Source organism: Colius striatus, chromosome 6 (assembly GCF_028858725.1).
Source record: "Colius striatus isolate bColStr4 chromosome 6, bColStr4.1.hap1, whole genome shotgun sequence".
NCBI classification, from domain to species: domain Eukaryota; kingdom Metazoa; phylum Chordata; class Aves; order Coliiformes; family Coliidae; genus Colius; species Colius striatus.
Genome location: NC_084764.1, coordinates 19,636,059 through 19,657,807, shown reverse-complemented (window position 1 = coordinate 19,657,807; position 21,749 = coordinate 19,636,059). Strand labels below are relative to the sequence as shown.

The 21,749-nt window shown below is 37.0% G+C and overlaps 1 protein-coding gene across 7 annotated transcripts in view; it reads left to right on the top strand.

Annotated features, from left to right (window-relative positions):
* Window positions 1-21,749, top strand: part of RALGAPA1 (Ral GTPase activating protein catalytic subunit alpha 1) — a 133,857-nt gene that overhangs the window by 59,617 nt on the left and 52,491 nt on the right. For 5 of the 7 annotated variants that reach the window (XM_061998462.1, XM_061998461.1, XM_061998458.1 and 2 more), the window contains exons 21-31: window positions 1,545-1,697; window positions 3,236-3,429; window positions 3,539-3,637; window positions 3,728-3,883; window positions 5,261-5,389; window positions 5,766-5,891; window positions 6,939-6,997; window positions 10,635-10,743; window positions 18,590-18,700; window positions 19,669-19,737; window positions 21,546-21,680. In XM_061998462.1, coding sequence (XP_061854446.1) covers window positions 1,545-1,697; window positions 3,236-3,429; window positions 3,539-3,637; window positions 3,728-3,883; window positions 5,261-5,389; window positions 5,766-5,891; window positions 6,939-6,997; window positions 10,635-10,743; window positions 18,590-18,700; window positions 19,669-19,737; window positions 21,546-21,680 — 1,340 coding nt within the window. The remainder of the gene's footprint in view (window positions 1-1,544; window positions 1,698-3,235; window positions 3,430-3,538; window positions 3,638-3,727; window positions 3,884-5,260; window positions 5,390-5,765; window positions 5,892-6,938; window positions 6,998-10,634; window positions 10,744-18,589; window positions 18,701-19,668; window positions 19,738-21,545; window positions 21,681-21,749) is intronic. The other 2 variants (XM_061998463.1, XM_061998460.1) reach the window with 1 other exon arrangement.

The following is a 21,749-nucleotide window of genomic DNA, read 5'->3' as shown; positions in this document are numbered from 1 at the left end:
TCTGCTCTCTCTCCCTCCAATTTTTTTCTCCATCTAATCCCCTTTTCTTGCCTCTGTATCCCACTGTCCCTCATTTTCTCTCCTCCCCATCACTTTTTATCACTCATTCTCTTGATCTACTTTTGTCCATCCCCACTTAATGAGAAGAATGGAAGAGAAGTAGGAAAATATTTCTTTAAACATCTTCTGTGTGTTTTACATTATCTTTGTGGAAAACAAATGATCGGTACTGAGAGGATCTATGCGACCTGATCTAGGTGAACCTGCTTCTATAGGGAGGTTGGACTAGATGATCTCTAAAGGTCTCTTCCAACCCCTACCATTCTATGATTCTATGACAGTATCATTGTCTGTTGAGTGAAACAGGAGTTTGTGTGTGAAACTGTAGTGCCCATCTCTTCTGCATGGAGGTGTTGATTGAAGTTAAATTGATGGTAAAAGCTTCATTATCTTTGCCATTTAAAGCAGATAGAGACCTTTGCAGTTTGACAACGTAATTAAGTTTGTTTACCACAGTTTCTGATAACACTGACATTTTCTGTCAAGTTCTTTAAACAATTTGTTCTCCTTACAAGAAAGAACACTTCACAGACAATGATTTGGGTAAATTACTATTTTAAATGACTCACTTTTTTCTTGCTGTCCCCAAAGTTCAGTTTATCTCTAACATTGAACTTCTCATATCATTATAATATTTCTGGGTCCTGGTAACATTCATCCTTGAGGTAATAGGTTTGAATTCTTCCATTTTAACATGTGCTGATGTGTAGGGAAGTATGTGGTGAATATCTGTTCTGTTTTTTTCTGCCATCTGACTGTTCTGACCAAAATCTGGTTTTTATAATCATCTTTAGGCAAATTAGGAAAGTGAAACTAAGGTAGTGCAGAAGAAAAGCACAAGTACTTGCTCCTTCTCCGCAACACTCTTAAGAGAGAAGACCAAGTAGTTGGCTGGAAAGGATGCTGCTCAGTGATGATCATGGAAAAATGCCTTTGCGGCATTACTGTTCGAAGACTTGCATTTTCCCACCTTAGAGGAAATAACATTCCTCTTAACTTTACAGAACATTCCCTCCATAATGATTTTCTCAGCCCAATTGGCAGATAAACATCAAAAATTGACAGTGTTTTGGCGTTTCACTTATAAATTAACTTGTCTGCGTTGATAAACCTGGAAAAGCAGTTGTCACAGGAAAATTTTTGCTTAACTTCAAATGCTTAAATGTGAAGAGAAATTTGGCTGGTTCAGAACACTGAAAGTGCTGCAGAATAGACACATTTAAAAGTATTTAGACCTTAAATAGAGATTTGTTAATCCATTTACCTATCTGATTTTGATGTTCATCTCACAGCTTTCCTGCATGTACTTTGGATTTTTTCAGAGCAGTATTCACAGGGAGATCTGCGTACAGTTTTTATCTCATTTTTTGCCCAGATTTGATATATAGAAGTTCCGTTTTCTTTTAATGCTATGTTTAGACAACATTTCAGTACCTCAAGAAAATAGAGGCTTTTAAGGTAACTGTTAAAAATTGCATTTGCAGGCTCTGAAAGTGCTTCTCCAATCCAATCTGCTCTTGGATCCCGATCACAGACACCCTCTCCTGCTACTCTTCATGCAGATCATATTGAGCAGAAGGATCTGCAACTGGATGAGAAGCTCCACCACTCTGTTTTACAGACGCCAGATGACCTAGGCAATATCTGGAATAGAAAATATAAACCTGTTCTTTCTTTCTTTCCAGTGCCATACAGTGAAGTAGCTAGTATCACGTTAATTGTAGACAATCCTGTATGAGACTATTTCACCTGCACTTTTAAAAATATTTCATTAATGTGTTTAAAAGCAAACAGAAAACTTCTGCATTTTATCTTTCATTTCATTGGATCCATTAGCAGTGGATTAGTAGTAGTCCACACATTTCAAATTGTTCTTTTTGATATTTAGAGTCATCGCAGTTTAATATGTGGCCCTGCCATGAACTGTTCTATCATTGATGCACAAATAATAAGACATGATTTTAATGTAATGTTACGATTTCTCCATGGAAGTTTGATTATTTTCTCTTTCTTATTTAAGCAAATTTATAATTACTTCAAATATTTAGCTGTTGAATTCTAGGATACATTTACTTTGTAAATACGAAATTCCCATTTCTCCTATATTTGTTCGCAGAGAAACAGAACAGTGTCTGATATATATTTGAGACCCTTTTCGTTTAAATGGCACAGTGATAGACAGAAATATAATCATTTTGCTGTGTACTTCGAAATCTAAAGCCTAGAAACCATTAGTGTCTCTACCACAGTGGTCCAGATCTTCAAAAGAAGAGGCTATGTGATTAGGCTGAATTTGATTTCTTGTTTAATTTTGATTTTGTGTGCCTGTGGGAGCTGTGAGATTTTTGGAAGATACCAGCAAATTCTGGTGCTGAGGTGTTTGAAAATCAGTCTGAGAGGGATGGAAAGAAGATTCTGGATGCCTGCTATTTTAAAACTGTGGCTCATTAGCTAATTTAGTTTGGGTATTTAGCTAGTTAAGTGTGAACTGAGGTAGACTTGAGCCATCATAATCTGTGGACATTTTCTTTGTCTGGACTAACTAGATTAATAATCTTCCACCTGAAAAAGAAGATTCATTTGTATAATGCTGGTGGGTAGAGAGAGATAGGTGAGAGTTAGACTGTGGTGCTGTGTTACTGAATGTTGCCTCCCCACTCATACCAATTTACTGCTAAAAGAACGGTAGCCAGAGACAAGTTTACTCTCACCTTTCTCTTCAGGTTGCGAATAAAATACATTCCTAGTGGATTGTAAGGAAACTTGTCTTTCTGTTTTATTGGCACAAATATAAAGTTGAAGTGGAATTTTACTTGGAAGCAGGCAAGTGGAATTCTGGAGATTCATTGACTCCAAAGAATCAAAGGCGGCACTTAGAAAAGGAGTGGCCTTACTAGGTCCATCAGATCCTTATTAAAGCTCCAGTAGTGACCTTAAATGTTATTCATGGAAAGAATATAAGAAACAGGACAAGTCTTCCTCTACAGAGTTTTATAACAGACATAGAGTTAAACATATCCAACTTTGAAGTGTCTGAGTGGGTAAGAAATATCTTACTCTCAAAGCCTGATATTGTTGTGTCTTGGCATGAGGAAAGCTGTATATGTAATAGTTGCATCAGAATTTTTCTTCTTCTGGAGAAGTAGGTTTCACAATACTTTTTCTTCTGTTACAGAAACTAGTGATTTCCCCTCAGAATGTTGCAGTGTAATGGCTGGGGGAACACTTACAGGATGGCATGCAGATGTTGCTACTGTGATGTGGAGGCGAATGCTAGGAATTTTGGGAGACGTCAACAGCATCATGGACCCAGAGATTCATGCCCAGGTTTTTGATTACCTCTGTGAACTGTGGCAGAATCTGGCCAAGGTAAAGCATTTGAACCTCTTCTCCAAGCTGATTTCAGAAGGAAAAAAAACCACTAGCTCATATATTTCCCTTTAATGTTTATATTTGTTGTTTGTTTTAATAATTGCAGATAAGAGACAATCTCGGTATTTCAACAGATAACCTAACTTCACCATCTCCACCAGTTTTAATTCCACCACTGAGAATTCTAACACCATGGCTATTCAAGGTAAATTTGAGTACTAAGCAGTGAAACAGACCTGAGTGTTTAATGTAATTTTTTAATTTATGAATAATAAATATTGTTCTGAAACTGTAGGCAACAATGCTGACTGATAAGTACAAACAAGGAAAGCTACATGCTTATAAACTCATTTGCAAGACAATGAAGCGAAGACAAGATGTTTCTCCAAACAGAGATTTTCTAACTCATTTCTACAATATAATGCACTGTGGACTTCTTCATGTTGATCAAGTAAGTTTAATTGTGAAATTCAGATCAATATAAATACTATGACTAAAAATATACTTTTTAAAAATAAAAATACTGCTTGGATTTTCAGCTGAGTAATTTAACTTTGTCTTTGGAAATAGTTATGTGACTGATACTTTTCCTAAGCTTTGATAAATGGTCCTCATGTTCTTGGTTGTAATCAGAAATGCTTTTTTGTAGTCCATTTCAAGCAAGTATGAGAGCAGAAAATGTACTCTCTCATTTTTTTATCTCTAAGGTCTGCTGTCCTTTCTTGCTCCCTAAGGCAACAGTTCAGCCTAGCAGGAAAGTAAATTCTGCTCATTACATTGGAGTAGTTTGTTTCTACAACAAATATAGAAACCAGCAAACTGAGACATACTGATTATATCTAATCAGTGGGAATAGATACTTTTCTTAAGTTGTAGTGTGAAAAATTCTGAAAATATTGCATGGCCTGGACACTCTCTCAAAAGACTTACATTAGAAGTGTGAAAAAGTTGGTTTTGCAAAGTTGTTTGAGGGGCACTTACAGACATAGTGAAATCAGGTTCCAGCAACCCTATTTTTATTAACTGAGCAAAATAGAACTAGTCCAGAGTTATTCTACAGATGGCTATAGATGGGATATATCTCCAGTTTTTGTCCTCTAACAAACAGTTTACACTGCTTTGCTTGTTGGATTGCAAATCTTCCTATAACATATTGCTATTTAGTTGGGTATCACTGTTATTGGAGAATTATTCAGAGAAGCAGAGGGCTTATTTTTTTGCCTTCCTGTGAACTTGTGATGGTTTTTAACAGTTAAAACGTTTTATACTTTTTCCTGTGCTTTTGGAGAAGTTATGTCATGTACCTTAATTTTCAGAAACTGCCTGTCTTCAAGAACATAACACATTATGTTGAGTAACTTTGGAACAGAAATGTTATAAAACACTTCATTATAGTATTTTCTTTTTATTTTGATCCTGTATGGATATAGATAAGAGCTAGTGCCCTTTTATAGTTATAGTCACGTGATACTGGTTGGAGAGGAAGTAAGCGTGTTGTTAAGAAGGTATAATAGCTGATTATCTCCCTATATCTCTTCTGTACATATTTAAGTGAACGATTAATCATTTATAGAACTCTTGAAAGCTGAATGTAAAGAAATATAAGATGTGACCGGGTACCAACCAAAGTACATCACAGTTTACTTAGATTAATATGAGTATACCTGAGTAATTTATGTATTTGCACTTTGCTCAGTAATGAGTGTCCTAATTGGCAGAATGAATTTCCTTCCCTGCTTTTTTACTTTCTACCTCTGGTAAATACCTGCCTTTTTTCATTAATTGTTCATCTTGTTCATTTCATTTTCTTCCTTTTTCCTGCTGCAAGGATATTGTCAATACAATCATCAAGCACTGCTCTCCTCAGTTCTTTTCACTTGGTCTGCCGGGTGCCACCATGCTTATTATGGATTTCATTGTAGCAGCAGGAAGAGTGGCTGCGTCTTCTTTCCTCAATGTGAGTATTGATCAGTTCATTCTCATTTATGGGCAAGAGGAAAGGGTTTGAGAAAAACTGAGCAGTACTTTTTCTTAACTGGGATGTTGACTTGTCCCCAGAAGTCAGTGGAATGCTGAACCTAACACCTGAACCTAGTGAGCAGCTCAGTCATTTGTCTCTGTAGTCCTAACAATTCCTCTGCTTTGTTTTGACCATCGTGGAAAATGGGAGCATGAGGTGTCCATGGGTCTTGGTTTGTTCAGCTCTACAGAATTTGCAGGAGAAATAACTGTGTAGAGTTTCAGACATTGTTCTCTTCTAAGGCAACTAGAAGTATCAGCTTCTGGATTGCAGTAAGAGTATATCTTTCTTCTCACTTTTTTTTTTCTTCTAGGCACCAAGAGTTGAAGCACAAGTTCTTTTAGGATCTCTAGTCTGTTTTCCCAATTTATACCATGAACTACCAGCTCTTCACCCAAACATCCCTGACATCGCTGTGTCTCAGTTTTCAGATGTTAAGGTAGGGATTTTGAGAATATTTGGATGGTGTTTGTCTACCTAAAGTACTGTAATAATTTTGTCAAACTTTATACTACTAAGCATACTTTGTAAGTGCCATTAACTTAATAATAAAGTGGTTTTGTATGTATGTTTTGTAAAATAAAATGGTGTTTTATCGCACCTTTTCAAGCTTACTTGCATTAGGGCCATTTGCAGGTCTCACAGATTTAATCAGCTGAAACGAGAAGATTGAGAGGTTGAAGATACATTACTTAATTATTGCAGATTTACAACTGGTGAAATCTGCCTGTGTTCCTAGAGGCTGTAGGAAACCTCTATACATCAGTGTGTTCTTTTAGACAAAAGACAAAGATTAATGGATACCTCAGCCTCTCTGTCATATCACAGATTTGGGTAGTGTGCCAGTATACTGAAACCCGGCAGAGCTCTTTTGCGTGCTTAATTCCTGTACATAGGGTATGATTAGTATGTCTAAGAAAGGCTCTCATTAACTTTCCAGACTTTCAGTTTAGAGACATGATGGCTTGGATGCTGCTTTATACCTTGCTTACTTTTCTTGAGTTTTATTGAGAGTAACCTACAGCTTTAGGAACAATTCACTGCAATTTAGTAAAAATTCTTAAGGCACTGTAGTCACTTTTTCTGCAACTGCTTTCAAGGACTATTAAAATCAATATAATTTTGACAAAAATCCTTGTTTAAACCTCAAAGTAAAAGATTATTTTTGTAATACCCTTCAGCACTATTTACAGAAGCTAGCTTTAGGAAGCCTTGATATTTTATGGAAATGTGTTGGCAAGAATTGGATAAATGGTTAATCACAAAAATTAGGACAGCAACCTGCGGGTTACTCTTGGTTTGTAACACAATAATGAGCATCTGCGGCAGACTGGAAGCTTGGAATAGCAAACAATTTATCTGACCAGAATTCTGGAGATTCAGCTGAGCAACATGCCTATGTGTGCTGTAATAAAATTCAAGTTTTCATATGCTCCACATGATGGACTTGTTGGTAAATCAGTGAATATTTTCCTCTTTGTTTTAGGAAGTCATAATAAAAACTGTCTTAAGTTCAGCAAGAGAGGAGCCTTCTGGTCCAGCACGGTGGGTCATACTAAAAGAGCTTCTAATTTCTTTTCTTTATTGTACTATTTTGAGATGGATGTATTAGAGAGCTAAAAGAAAAAGTATGTATGTACTTTATTCATAGTTTTCTTTACCACTGTCAAAGCTCTTGTCCACCATATGAATTCAAAATTGTTTGTAAGTAGAGATATTAGAAAAACAGACATCTTCTGTGAGACTAGTGTCCATTCTCTCTGATAGTGACTCATAGGAAGGGATATAAATATGGGTAAGAGTATAAGCTGCTTCCCAGCCTACTGTGGTGTTCAACTTGGGAATTTTCTGTACTAGAGAGGCATTTTTTACTTTGGTTAAGGACGAGACTATTTATGAGGAAGGTATGATTATTTTTTATTAGACTACATGATTTAATTTGGAAAACAGAAATAATCCAAGGTACCTGAGCCTTTTTGTACAGTGTGGAGAAGAAGCAGAAAATACAGAGCTAAGCATTAAATTGGGAATGGTTGCTCTGATACTTAAACCTAAGCATCTTCATCAAATAGGGAACTTCAGAGAAGGTATTTACCATTTCTGTTTTCTAATTTGCTTAGGATTTTGTACCTCCTTACGCATCTGCAGAGGCTTCCAGTTAAGAGTCCTGCATATGGGATGGAATCTGTAATGCCTACCAAGGAAGCTCCCTCTTGGTTGCCTTACATATTTGAGTGGAGTCTTTATATATAAGCTCAACTAATATATTGTCACTTAACAAATGCAAAATACTGGAATAACATGCCTGAAAAGTGTTTTTGGAAAGATCAGCTCATTGAACCTCAAAACATTTTGCTGTCAAACCAAGAGCAGTTTTCATCAGCCCACTTACCTGTTCTTCACTAGAGCGGGAAATATTTTTCAAAATGGGAAGGAAGGAAGGTTCTGAGATAGCTTTCATTTATTTTTGCGTATTCTTGTACGAAACTGATTTCCAAGAAGTGTAAAACATACAAAATGTAAACCATTTTGCTTTTGAAAAAGGTGGTTTAAATCCATTTGGTTCAGAATATTGTTACTGATCCTGTGGCACTGAAGCACACAATATTAGCATCTTCAGTTCTGCCAGTGTGGCTGGGAAGAGGTAGGGTACATCTTGCATGTCCCCATATCCTGTCTAGCTTTAGGGGTATGTGAATAGGAGCAGAAGCACATTACACAATCACAGAATGGTAGGGGTTGTGCATGTCTAGCCTTTCAGAACACTGTTACGCTGCCCCCAAAATGCAAAGTTGGACCACTGTGTCTAATAACATTAAATTAAGATTAAAAAGGAAGATATTCCCAATGTGTCTTGTGGTTATCTGTGTCTCTCTCCTCCTCCTGGGAGAAAGAAGCGTGTGTCTTCATGATGTCCCTACAGCTTCTAAAGCCCTACTCCCTTAATCCTCAGGGCAAGTTTATCCATTGTCCTTTTTGGTAGTAACTTCTCTGATACCATCTGCTTCACAGATGACACAGAGTTCACCTGGGTTACTATTAGAAGTCATATTTAGGATCTGCATTACAGTTTTGCCACATTGGCTCAGCCTCTAGTAGAGGCTTAGTTGTCTTTGCCATTTCCTTGGAGGGAACTTAGATTTCTTGGAACTTGGTACATAGCTTTGTAATATCTCTAACAAATCTTAAGTGCTGTTCTTGTTACTCGAGCTATAAATCTCTATTCCTTACCTCTTCTACAGAGGCTTGATGTTTTACATTTCATTACATCCTTGACTCAGCTGAGCTTCAGGGAAGTCAGTTACCTGAAATATATTCTACTCTCAGATGTCCATCTATAAAAATTAATAACTGTCTTAATCAAATACCTCTCCTGCTGCCAACAGCCTGAAGAAGTGATAGGTTGGTGAACTCGGTGTTGATCTCTTCTTCTGTTTGTGCTGTTAGGGCTGTGATTCTTGTAACAACAATGTTGTAGCTAAATAATTACACAGTTTTTCAGGGACTGCTCTGAATAATGAAACTGATGTTCTTAGTAGAAACCTCACAGACACCTGGATATTTTGCACATCAGAATGTCATCAGATGTGGAATGGTTCTCAGTAGCGTGAAGAAAACTTTAATTAATAAGCTGTCTACTCTTCTGTATACTAAGGGTTTGTTTTATGAGTCAGCTTACACAAACTGTCTACATTTCTTGTTAAATCCATGCTATGTTATTATTTTCTTTTGTTCAAAAGGAATTGAAACATATATTCTAGAAATAGATCCCGCTACTCTGAGGCTGGAGTGTGTTTAAGACATTCCTGGCAGTAGTTTGCCTAAATGCTCCTGAAAATTTTCCCAAAGAAGAAAGTTACTAAAATCTTAGACTGTTCTAATACTTATCTAATTTTTACAGTTAGATTGGTTTTATGGACGATATATAGGAGAAATACTTTCTATTGGAAGTTAAACTCTTCAGTGACTTATTCCATTTCAGATTTCTTAGAATTTCCTTCTGTAGCTGTGATCTAGACTCAATGTTTTCTCCATATGCAATATTTCCCAAAGCTGTGTATTATTTTTGGCACCTTTTTTTTCCTAGACTCCCTCAACCTTTTTTTTATTCTTACCTTGTAATAATCAAGATGTAATGGAAGCAGTCTTGCAATTGAGATTTCAGTGGCAATGTACAAAACAGAGTCATTTGACATCTTATTTACAGCATCATGTAGAATTAATTCCAAGATAGATTTTTTTTTTTGGTACCTGTTAGTAGTTTCATGATTCCATGTAGCCTTAGCATCCTTTTACTACAACACAGGCTTCATATCCACTTCTGTTTCTATTCTAGCATATGACTTTTCCTTCCCAGATGCAATATTTTGCCAGTTCCCATTGCAAGCTTTCGTCTTTGTTGATTTTGGATTGCTCTTCAGTTTTATCCAGATAATTTTTAATTCTGAAGTTGTTTCCAAAATGTTTGGAGCCTGTATTCTTGAAGATAATTACTTACGATTCAGAGATTGCTTAAGATAGCTCCTTAACATTTCTGAACAAATTTTATGTCTCTGCTGGTTTGTACATACCTATCTAAACACTCTTTACCTTTACACTTCTTTTCTATTTTCTGATTTTAAATGAGGAAGCAACAACAGTTAAAGTATTTAACCTCCATATGTATACTGTCTTTAGCATCAGTTTACCCCCCCTCTATTCTTCCTTGTTTATTGTCAGTCTAAAGAAATGTAAATATTTATGAATTAGTAACATTCTCCTCTCTTGTCTCTGTATCCCAGAAACTCCAACAAAATATTAGCATACCCTAAAATATTAGGGTGAGGAACCGCCCACCACAATTTTTACTTTGTCTTAATACGTATCAATTTCCCATACATTGACTTCCAAGTACTATTTTTAATCCAAAAGCACATAGAGGTGCAGGAGTTCTTGATGTCTTTTGAGTTTTTCTGTTGGTCAGAAGGACACTTCTTTTGTCCTTTCCTGTGCCTTCATCAGGGTACTTGCGATTTCTGGTTCATTTTTAAATAAGTTACATAATTTTAAGTGGTTTTGTGTAATTATTTTTGAAATGTTAATGACATTTATTAGATTTTAGCAAGACATATAATGTATCATAGCAATTGCACGTTCTTGTAGCATATTTCTCAACAACTTGTCCTTCAACGTTGTTTTACAGATGTGTTGCCCTTTGCAGCCTTGGTATTTGGATCTGTGAGGAGCTAGTTCATGAATCACATCATCCTCAGATCAAGGAAGCATTAAACGTGATTTGTGTTTCTTTAAAGGTGAGAGACTAACACTTTTACAATGTATATTGCCTTTACATGTAAAGGTACTTTGCCTTCTCAAAATCATGATCACATTTGAGCATCCTCACTTCTCATTTACAATCCTTACAAAAGACTGAATTCAGTTTAATTGATGAATCTCTGAATTCTTTCAAAAGAGATCTTTATCCTTCTTTGAGGGACATAGTCTGCTGGGAAATAAGATAGTTAGTCAGTCAGTATATTAATATATATTGAAACCACTTCACTCTAACCACTACTCTTTGGAGTACAGCAGTTTGTCCATCACCTCATCTTTCATTAATAATCCTTGCAATTCAAGTTTCAGCAAAACCACCACTACAAGCTTTGACTTCTCCAACCATACCCCTTACACCATCTGGGACCCAAGCTTCCAGCAGAGTTTTCTACATCTGTATGTAACTAGATCTAGGAGCTTGTAGTGGATTAACCTTAAGTAAGGGAGTAACTCACACCCACCTGCTTACTCTTCCTCCTCAACAGGGCAGAAGTGCAAAACAGGATGGAAAATCTTGTGGATCACTGTCATGGTTTTGCCCAGCTAGCAATGAAGTACCATGACAATCTCTAACTCGGTGCCCGTATCCACCCCCATCCTCGTTAAGATGGCAGAGGCCCCAGTGATATGGGAGGAAAAAAGATAACCAAGGATGTTGTGGATTGAGACAAGGGCAGGGAGGGCTCACTGCCAATTACGGTTCCGGGCAAAACAAACTCCAATACTTAGGGAAGAAAGTAAGGAAAGTTTATTCTACTACCTACAAGAAACAGAACAGAACAAAAAGCAAAAACTGTGCAGGATGATGAGAAAATTACAACCAGCACCTTAAGATCTCCCTCCCCCATCCCTCCTTTCTTCCCGGGCCCAGCTCACTGTTCATGGTATCTCTACCTCCTCCGCCCTCAAATGGCTCAGGGGGGCAGGGAATGGGAGATGTGGTCAGTCTCTCACAGATGGGCTCTGCTGCTCCTTTCTTCTCAGAGGACGACTCCTCATGTTCTTCCCCTGCTCCAATACATGGTCCCTCCCACAGGACACAGTCCTTAATGAACTTCCCTGGTGTGAGTTCTTCCCAGCAGCTACAGCTTCTGCTAATACAGGACACAGCCTCCTCTGGGCATAGTCACTGCCCCTGGCACGGGCTCTTTTGTGAAGTGCAAACCAATCTCTGCTTCATCAATCCTCTACACAGGATGCAGGGAGGTCTCTGCTCCAGCACATCTCTTCCCACACTAGCCTTGGGGTCCACATGGTAACTTCTCTTCCAACTCCTTACACCAAAAGCTGGAAAAGAAGGAAGAACAGAACAAGAAGGAACAGTAAGAACCCTCCTCTTCCAGCTACTTCTTCTTAAAAAGTGATCATGGAGGTGCCTAATTGGCTCAGTTCCTGAAGTGGGACTGACTCAGAGCTGGGGAGAGTTTCAAGAAACTTTTTACAGGAGCCATCTTTACTGCCCCTTCCACCTTAGCAGAAACAGCTCCACACAAAACCATGACAGTCACAATGAACACAGGGAGATTGCTTACCAGCTGCTGTCTAAAGCAAAACAGATTTGACTTGAGTAAAAATAAATTTATTGCCAGTTAAGTTAATTTGGGCAGTGAGAAACAAAGACAAAATTTAAAAATTTCCCAGCCCTCCCCTTTTGCCAGGCTCAACTTCACTCCTTTGTTCCCAGCTCCTCTGCCTCCCCCTGCTCCCTTCCAAGAAGTAGAGAGGGAATGGGGAGTTGCTGTCTACTACACCTTCCTCCCTGTGTCAATGCGATTCCTTCCACTGGCTGCAGTGCTTCTGATTAAGCATGTTCCAGTGTGGGCTGTCTGTGGACTGATGTCACCTCAGGAAATAAGCAATGCTGCAGTGTTTGCTACTGCATCGCTGCAGTGTAGCTATCTCCTCCAGCGTGATCTTTTCCATAGACTGCAAGGGAATCTATGCTCCAGCAACTGGAGCAGCTCCTCTCCCTCTCCTTTCTCTGACATTTGTGTTCACTTGCTGTGTATGATCCTTTTGGGTTTGGTTTTTTTTTTTTTTTCCATTTTCTGCTTGTGTGGCATTTTTGCCCTTACTGAGACATGTTTTCACAAAGCCACCACACACCTGGCAGATGTGCTCAGCTGTGTCCTCTGCTGGGCCCATTGCAGAGCTGGCTGGAACCTGCCTTATCTGTCATTGGACAGCTCCTCTCACAGAGGCTCCCCTTTAGCTTCTGCATTACAACACCTTGCTATGTACACCCTCTACAGATCCATATAGAGACTCTGTAGTACAAAAGTGTTGGAGTCTTTCCTCCTCCAGCATTCATATCTCCTGTCTAGGCTAGCTATGCATGCTGAGGTAACTCACATTCCTCACTAACTGGCATCCTGGGTTCCCCAGCTCTGATTAGTAGTATTCTTAAAGCCTCCTGACACATTGCAAAAGGGAAAGACTGAGGTAGAGAGGAAACTGAAAGAGATCCCAGTTTTGGAAGCCATCTGCTATCATATGCAAAAAGTCTGTCCCAAGCCAAGTTACTGCCTTGCATTTATTGGCTACCAGACTGAGCAGAGCATCCAGCTTAAGAGTGGGACAGAAAAGAAAGTGAGAAGATGACAAACACAAAGGCCAAGGAGAAGTTTCCCAAGACTTTGCATGCTGCATGCTCACTTGCCCTCTTTGTTATTCCCATATCTTTACTATATTCTGTGCCTGTTAACTTCTCAGCTTGAAAGCCATTGCATTATGCAGTACTGTTTCTCAGTCCTAGCTAGATATTTCGGGAGAGATATAGAGTACTTATGCCATGTCCATGGAAGCACTAGAGGATGTTTGATTTTGTGGTAAAGTGCTTTTCTATGCTTTTCCCAGGACATATCAGTCAGGCCAGTATCTGTTAAAAAAAAAAAAAATCTGGATCCAAAGATGAGTCAAGAATTGACATCAAAGTTTATGTGACTAAACTACCTCTTGAAAGGAAAGAGAACCCCAATTTTGGTGAGAAGTAAAGAACACCTGTTTTATGGCTATCGTGAAAATTTATTTCCCATTTTTTAATGAAGCATGCTGCAACACTGGGTAATTTTACAGGTTTTCAGACAATTTAACTTTCTTCTTTTACTGGCAGCCAAACTCTCACCCGACCACACCCCCAGCAGGAGGGGGGAGAATGTAAGAACAGCAGTGAGTCCCTGTCCCCTTCCCACAGAGTCCAACCCTGCTGCCCCTTGCTACCAAAACCATCACACCTACACCCAATACAGTTGTTCTGAAAACTTTACAGTCTCTGATAGTAACCATACAATTCTGTATAAACACCTTCACACTAAGTTCTTTAAGGTGATTTGCCATTTTTGCTGTTTTGATGAATCTGTTAAACATAGCTAGTATGTATAGTGATTCTCACCTGGGAGTGCAGCTTGCTCAGATGCTGCTGGTTCGTTGTGGTGCAATGGCTTCTGAGGTGCTTCTGAATAGTAATTTTCAGACATATGTCTGCCTTAAATTTTGTGAATGATGGTTTCACTATTCTGAAACTAGTCTCAGTGGATTTCAACTCTGGTCACGAGATTTTCTGTTGATGGTAATAGATCAACATGATATTCCTTTCATCTCTGTTAAAAAGATGCACTTTTTGCCCTTTTTTTTCACTTGAGGTTTTTTTTGCTTCCTACTTTTTGCAAATATTTTTCTTATTTCTTAATATTTGTGGAATAATCAGAATATTATTAAAATCATCTTGTTTTCTAGCACTTTGCAAGCTTGCGTGTTTGTGAACTTTTTCAACGTTTCCTAGTTTATTTTCAGAACCTTTCTACATGCCTTTTGTGTACATCACAAGTCAATTAGTAGTATAATCTTTCTGTTTATATACATTGATAAAAATCAGGCTGTACACTTCTTAAAAATGACTTGTGACAGATGTTGGGGACTAACTATTCTTTTCAGCAATGGGAATCTAAAAAGTATCTGGATGCCTTCCTGTGCAACCTCATCTAGGTGGACCTGCTTTAGCAGGGAGGGTGGACTAGATGATCTCTAAAGGTCCCTTCCCATTCTGTGTTGCTATAAGCTCAGAAAATTAGTTGAATATATCCTGTGGAGGAAGATTTGAGTCCATGTCTAAAATGGGTAGCTGCAGGGCTTTTAGTATTAGATTCTAAATTGCAATTTCCTGTTTTGCAAAATCACATTCATCCTTTGTAGCTTCGCTAATACCTTCTTCCAGAGTTTTCCTCTTGCTTTTTCATATCCCTTAAATAGTGTGTTTTATCAAGTTCCTGTGCAAGTTTGATATTAGGCAAATGATGTTGTTTTTATCTTATTTCTGCGATTTATCAAACTTTGAACTATTTTTAATTCTGACATTTGCTGTGATTTCTTGTATTTTTCTTTGACATATTTATTAAACTAATTATTTGTATCTCATCTATATTAAATGTAAATTACTTGTTGAATGAGAAGACAAAGATCTTTATGTTTCTACTTTACTTTGCTTTGTGTTGGCAAAAGCATCCAGACCATGTTGGCTTTTCTCTTGTTCTGAGCAGTGGTATACATTCACAATTGAGTTTAATAATTAAATGAGAAGTTCATAAATATACCGTGGGAGAAGCAAATTAGCTCAAATTTGCTACGTAAGCAATCTCATGGTTCCCAAGTAGTTGGAAATTTGAACTCCTAGAATGGACAATTTTCTTATTTTCAAGAAAAGTGAATGGATAGGGAGCTGTAGTCTTAGTCCATCTTACTGATAAATGCAATTGACAAATAACATTGACTGGAAATGTTAGCAACAATTATATGCCTGTTTCTGAAATACAGAAGCATATTCACCACTGCAGTCCAACAGCTTGCTCTGAACATAGCCAGCACTTGTCTCAGCAGCATGGCAATACTGCTGTGTCTGTGTTAACCTCTACTGAAATCTAAGCTGAACATAGATTATTTACAAGTATGGACAAGGTTAAATTACTGATGTAACATGCAGAAAGCAATGGACCCTTGCAAAGATAAACAGTATGGTAAGACTGCCCTTCCCAGAAAAACCCTGACTTAGGTACCAGCCAAAGTGCTGGTTCATTGAAAGCATTTGGGGTTTTTTTCCATTGAGTCACTTTTTAACAGGTACACTAATAAATACAAAATCATATAAAAGTAGAGAGTTCTTACGCTTTATAACATAACAGCACTTTCCAGTGCCACCTCTGGAGGCTATTGGAAAAGAAGCTAGGACAAAGCACCTGACTTGTTTTGCTATCCAGCATAAACCCAGTGTTGCTTCTTGGGTTTAGCAAAATGTCCTTCCAGGACACATAGCTCTATAACTGTCTGTATTAAAGTGTCTGCTCATTCGTGTTGGGGCAGATTTCTGAAGTAGATGATGGGCTTGATCTTTTTGGGCTAATCCCCATATTCTTGATTAAAACTTCCCACCCATGAACAAGACTTGAAAATTTCAGTGCACAAGATTTGAACTTTATTTGTATTTATTACTTTATACCCTTCAGCCATCCATTAAATGCGTGTCTCCACGGAATTTTGTACCCTTTCTTAAATAAGTAAACTAAATTTAAATCTCTTCAACCAGAGAACTGATAGAGGTGAAGTAGTTTGCATAAGCCATTTAAAAAGAAACCCAAAAAACAACCAACCAAAAAAAGGAAAAATAAAATACTCCCTGTTTAAGGAGTGTCTCATTCAATGACTCTGAAAAGTCTGTAGGCCTTTTTCTCAGGAATTTACTTCTTAAATTCAGTAATCTGGATATTCCTTACTAAGCTGCTCTGGTTTGTCCACCTTTTGACTTCTCCGGTGACTTTGATTTTTTTCTGCAAGGATATTTCTAGCAATCTGGATTTGATCTCATGTTCTATAATCAAATTGTTATGCTTTCATTTTTATTTAATTTTTTTGTTGTTGTCACCCGACCTTGAACATTAGAATCTGTACCTTGCTTATGGTGCTCTTACAGTGTACTTTCACAGCATGGAGAAAGGCTGTCTCACAAGAGATAAAAAATAGTGGTGAAAAAAATAGTGGTGTTCTTGTCATAAGCCCTGGCAAGACTTGCAGATATGTGTGCCATGTTGTAGCCAAAAGCCAAAAATAATATGAAACTGCATCCACTGAGAAGCAGGGAAGATCAGGACAGAATGAACTACCCTATGTACTCTGGTTTCTGACTTATAAGAGCCATTTATAGTCTTCCTTTATGCTTACGTAGATACCACAAGTAAAACATACTAATTGAAGCTTCATACTCCATGCTTTTAGTTATGCTTTTACCTTTTCTTTTCAAGACCTTAAATATAAAAAATACTAGCTCTGCTTTGATAAGAGGCTGACCTTGAGCAGAGTTTTCTTCCAGTGTATTTTCCAACTTTAAATTTTAACCATTCAACAGTTTTATTCTGAAGTCCTTAATTTTTTGCGCAGGCTTCATTATCTATGTGTTTCAGCTCTCTTAAAGCTCGGGGTTCTTTGTGAGATATACTCTTGCCTGAAAGGTTGGTAGAGCTGGATTGATTAAGAGAACAGTCTAAGAAGCCAAGTAATTTTATCTTAAGCATTTTTGATAGGTAATTATCCTTTTCTTAGTTCACAGGTAGACACAGCTTCACTACTAAGTAAAGTGAGGTTAAAACTGTAAACTACTTTCTATTCTTTTAATAATGCAGGAATTCTCATGTCACATCTTCATTGGAGAAATAGAAAAGAATTTTTATTGACTAAAGCATCAATTGCCTAGTTGTTTTCTTAATTATTTGATATTCATCAGTATTTTGGTTTGGAATACCTGTTTTCCATAAAGACAGAGTATTCTCTTGAATATGAATGTATTTGAAGTGCTTCCCTTGGGGTTGTTGCATGTTGTTTTTTCTTCTGTGTGGTTTGTGCTGTCTTCTGAAGTCCAGAGTTTTGCTGTGGTAATAACCATTTTGTTCAGATTTTTCCTGAGCTCAGCTTTGCAGAATTTTCATGTCCTAGATGAATAATATCCACTTGCAAAAATTCACGTGGTGCTTGTTTGGTGCACAGCTTAATGTTTTAAGGCAAGTGCAGTGAAGGAAGAAGTCTTAATTACATGTTCTGTGCGTTAATAATTTAGGGAAACACATCCCTGTCTCATCATTTCTTTGTTTTCCAGCTTAGGAGTATTGAGCAATGTGTGCATCCACTCCCAAGACTGGGGACTAATTGTAGAAATTAATTCAATTGTTTTGACCAACACAGTCACTTAAACATTTTAGTAACTGCTGAAGGCAAGCTTCATTGTAGCAATGTTTTCCTGCTTTAAAAAAGGAAAAAAAAGATAAAAGAAGAAGTACAAGCACAAGCTGAGGTGCCAGACAAGTGCTGTACAGAGCAGTCACTAACAAAGAACAGTTAGTCTCACTATTAGTGCTGTGTCTTGCATTTTGGAAACAGGGCTGTTCACCTGCCTTGGTTCTCAACAAAGATGTCTGATTTCAGAATGAGATACCTGGATTTTTGCAGTGATGTGTTAACATTAATAAACCTTAAGGTAACAAGAAATTAATTTGTTCTTTCTGGTTTCATGATACTATCACTAACTAGTCTGAAATTAATTAGAAGGCTCCTATGCCCTTTCCCTCTTTGCTTGCAACTTGCTGCTTGTCTGTCACAAACCGTTGATGTTAGCTGCTGGTTTTGACCATAATTCCTTTTAAGTTTTGCAAGATTTCTCATCTTCTAGTAAATAGATGCATAAGAAACTATATTTATAAACTGTTATCCAACTTCCTGGCCACCTTACCACCTACCATACTGCTATGTGAAGTGTCGTCATCGTTACTGTGCTGTTCTCTTTTCTAGTTTCCAAATAAAATGGTAGCCCAAGTTGCCTGCAGCATGCTGAACATGCTGATACATTATGTACATAGACTTCAAGCATATCAAGCTGATTCACCTGTAAGAATTATTCAAGTAAGTAATTTTTTTAAATTTGAAAATTCTAGTTATTGTGTATGTAACAGTAAAATATATTTCAGTAAAAGTAAAATACCAGAATGCTGACAAGTGTGTTTCACAAAATGTTAAATTAATAGAAATATAGTACCACTGATCATTTTGAGGTTTCACATGGCACTTACTTGCTGACTCCAGTATTAATATGTGAAATGGTTATGTCATGCTTTTTTTTCTCCATTACAAATATGTCATTATTTACATGAGAATATTCTCAATAAAAGAGCATATTTTAAAAATATATTAAATATCTTCAACTGTTTATTTAAATTTAGTGAGAAAACAATTACTTAAAATATGGATCTACAGTTGTATTTTGCATATATGTATGCAAAGCACTCTGCTTGCACTTGTTCCAATATAAAGCAAAAATAATTACTTTGAATACACTTTAAATAATGAGGAGGTAGATTATGACCTCAGAAATCCAAACCACAGAGAAAAGATAGTAGTCTCCCAGGTAACCAGAATAGGAACTGTAGAAGCTTCTTAAGAGCCATAGCAAGTGTTTCTCTGCTCCTCTGCAGTCATACGGGTGATTAAGTAGAGGCAGGGCATTTACAAATTCTAGTAGTTCTAAGAAATAATGAAGCTCAAAGAGCCCTGTACACAAACCCATGTCAGGCTCTTTTGTGCACCATCCAAGTGTGTTGAATAAAGTTCTCTTCCTGCCTGAATTTTTGGAGTAGCTGTGTAATTTCATTGTGCCTAATGCACCTATGTCAGTCAAGCACAATGTATTCCATCAATGCCAAGTTCAATTAAAAGGATTTTTTTTTCAGTGTCAAGGGATACTGTTGTTTGTCCCAAAATAACTTAGAATTTAACCATGTATTTAGTGTTGTGGTACATTTACCTGCTTAAGAATTTATTTTATACTTAAATATTTAAATTGCATTTTTAAATAAATGCTCTATTTTCTCTAGATTTTGATAGCAACTATCACCCATCTGCTACCCAGTACAGAAGCTTCCTCTTATGAACAGGACAAGAGGGTAAATACTTTTCATTCTTTCTAATGTGTCAGTTTCGTTATAAAGATATGTGACTGTTACAAAATTTAAGCTGTGCTTTAAAGTAGGGATTCAGCTCTTTAAGTAGATTATATTATAACTTTTTTTTAGAATTCCAGCAATATTCTTTATACAAATGAATTCCTGAAATTTTTCTAGGAAAATATGCATTTACAGTTAATTGAAATTGATTACTTTCAATAATTATAGTCTTTTTTGCCCACATCCTCAGTGAACTTAGAAGCAAATAAAGCAGATTTTTCACACTTGTGTTATAGTTAAAATATATTCTCAACTTGTAGAGTATACGTTTGAAAATATTTATAAGATTATGATCTTCTGCACTTTCTATTATAAGTATATGCATGAACAAGATAATCTGTAATCTTTAGATGAATTTGTTGTCATCCTTCAAAACAATTGCTATCTTTTCATACTTTCAGTAGTCCCAAGTCCTCTAGCTAAGACAGGTTCCTTATTCACCTAACACTCAAAGCAGTATTTTCTGCCTCCTGGAAGCTGTATCTCTTCTGAAACACTTGGCATTGTTCTAGGACTGTAGGGCTCAATGGCCACTTAAACTTGGGCATTTATTTTGGTGCAATTTGTCTCTGGCAGCACCATGGTTCTGGGCCACCCATTCTCATAGGAGCTGCTGTTAATCTGTTATTTGTTTTGGCTTCTGAAGCTCCATTGTGCCTCTCCTCTCTGCTTGCAAGGAGACAGGGGCTCTTGTAGACTCCAGCAGCATGCTAAGCTAGCCACCTTTCCACTTAAAATCCCATAAATCAGTGTTTCCCTGTGAACTAATGCTGATCACTCTATGTCATGATATTATACAAAAATTGGCTTACTGAACTTAAGAAACTTAATCCTAATGGGTTTCTTAAAAATTGTTTTAATATAAAAATAGTCAGAGCCCTTCATCATTATTTTTTTTATATACTGCCTCTGAGAGACAAAGTTGTAATGTATTATGCAAAATTAGTATGATGCTTATATATAATTTATTGGTAAATTAGTTAAGTGGATTTTCCTTGAAATGCTATTATTTAACTTGGGAAATATTTTAGAGAATCTACAACTATTTATCTGAATTGTTTCCTCCACCACAGTTAAGTTTTAAAAATTAATTTGAAAAATAATTATTTGAAACCGTTAAGTTGTTAATAATTTGGTGTGTATATGTCCTAATCAAATCCTGTTCTACAGTCTTTAAAAGCATCCCCTAGAGGGAGTTGTTTCTTTTGCTGAGTAGCTTACAATATAACAAGCAATTGGATTTCTTTAGGGTGGTACTTGATACTTTGTAGTGTTATTGACATGTCGTGAAGGAAATTCTGTATTATTTCTAAAGCATTAAATGCATCTGAAATAGTTCAGTTTTGTGTTAATTCTTGTTTCACTTTTCAGTGAGATTTATGTACAGAGTGGTGCATCAGCCTTAATTTATATTTGTGCAGTCTGTCACTTTCAAAACAGCACCCTGCAAATCAATTTTAAAAAATCATAGGTATTGTCTTAAGCACAGTATCTGCTAACAGACTTACTGTGATGAGAAACTGTTGTATAGGTGGTCTTAGTTAAATATCTCAGCAGCCAAAGTTCCTCCTGGTGCCCTATGTTTTGAACATGCGGTGGCTTTTAAACAAGTGTTACCTGCCATTATTACAGAAGATTGACTCTACTCAGTTGAGAAAAGAAGTAAGCCAGAGAAGTAAAATACAGTGATAAATGTGAAGTAGCAGGTACTGGTTTAATTGATTTGTAATTGAAAGTGTTTGTTCCAGTTGGTGGTTTCTTTACTTCTGTGTCTGTTGGATTGGATAATGGCCTTACCATTAAAGACCTTGCTGCAGCCTCTTCACACCACAGGAGCAGAAAACGATAAGACTGAAAGATCTGTTCTTAATTGTATATATAAGGTACATGTTTCTTTACTTGCTAAATGAAAAGTTTTGTGTGTGAAGGTAGTGTCTGTTTTCATGGAAATG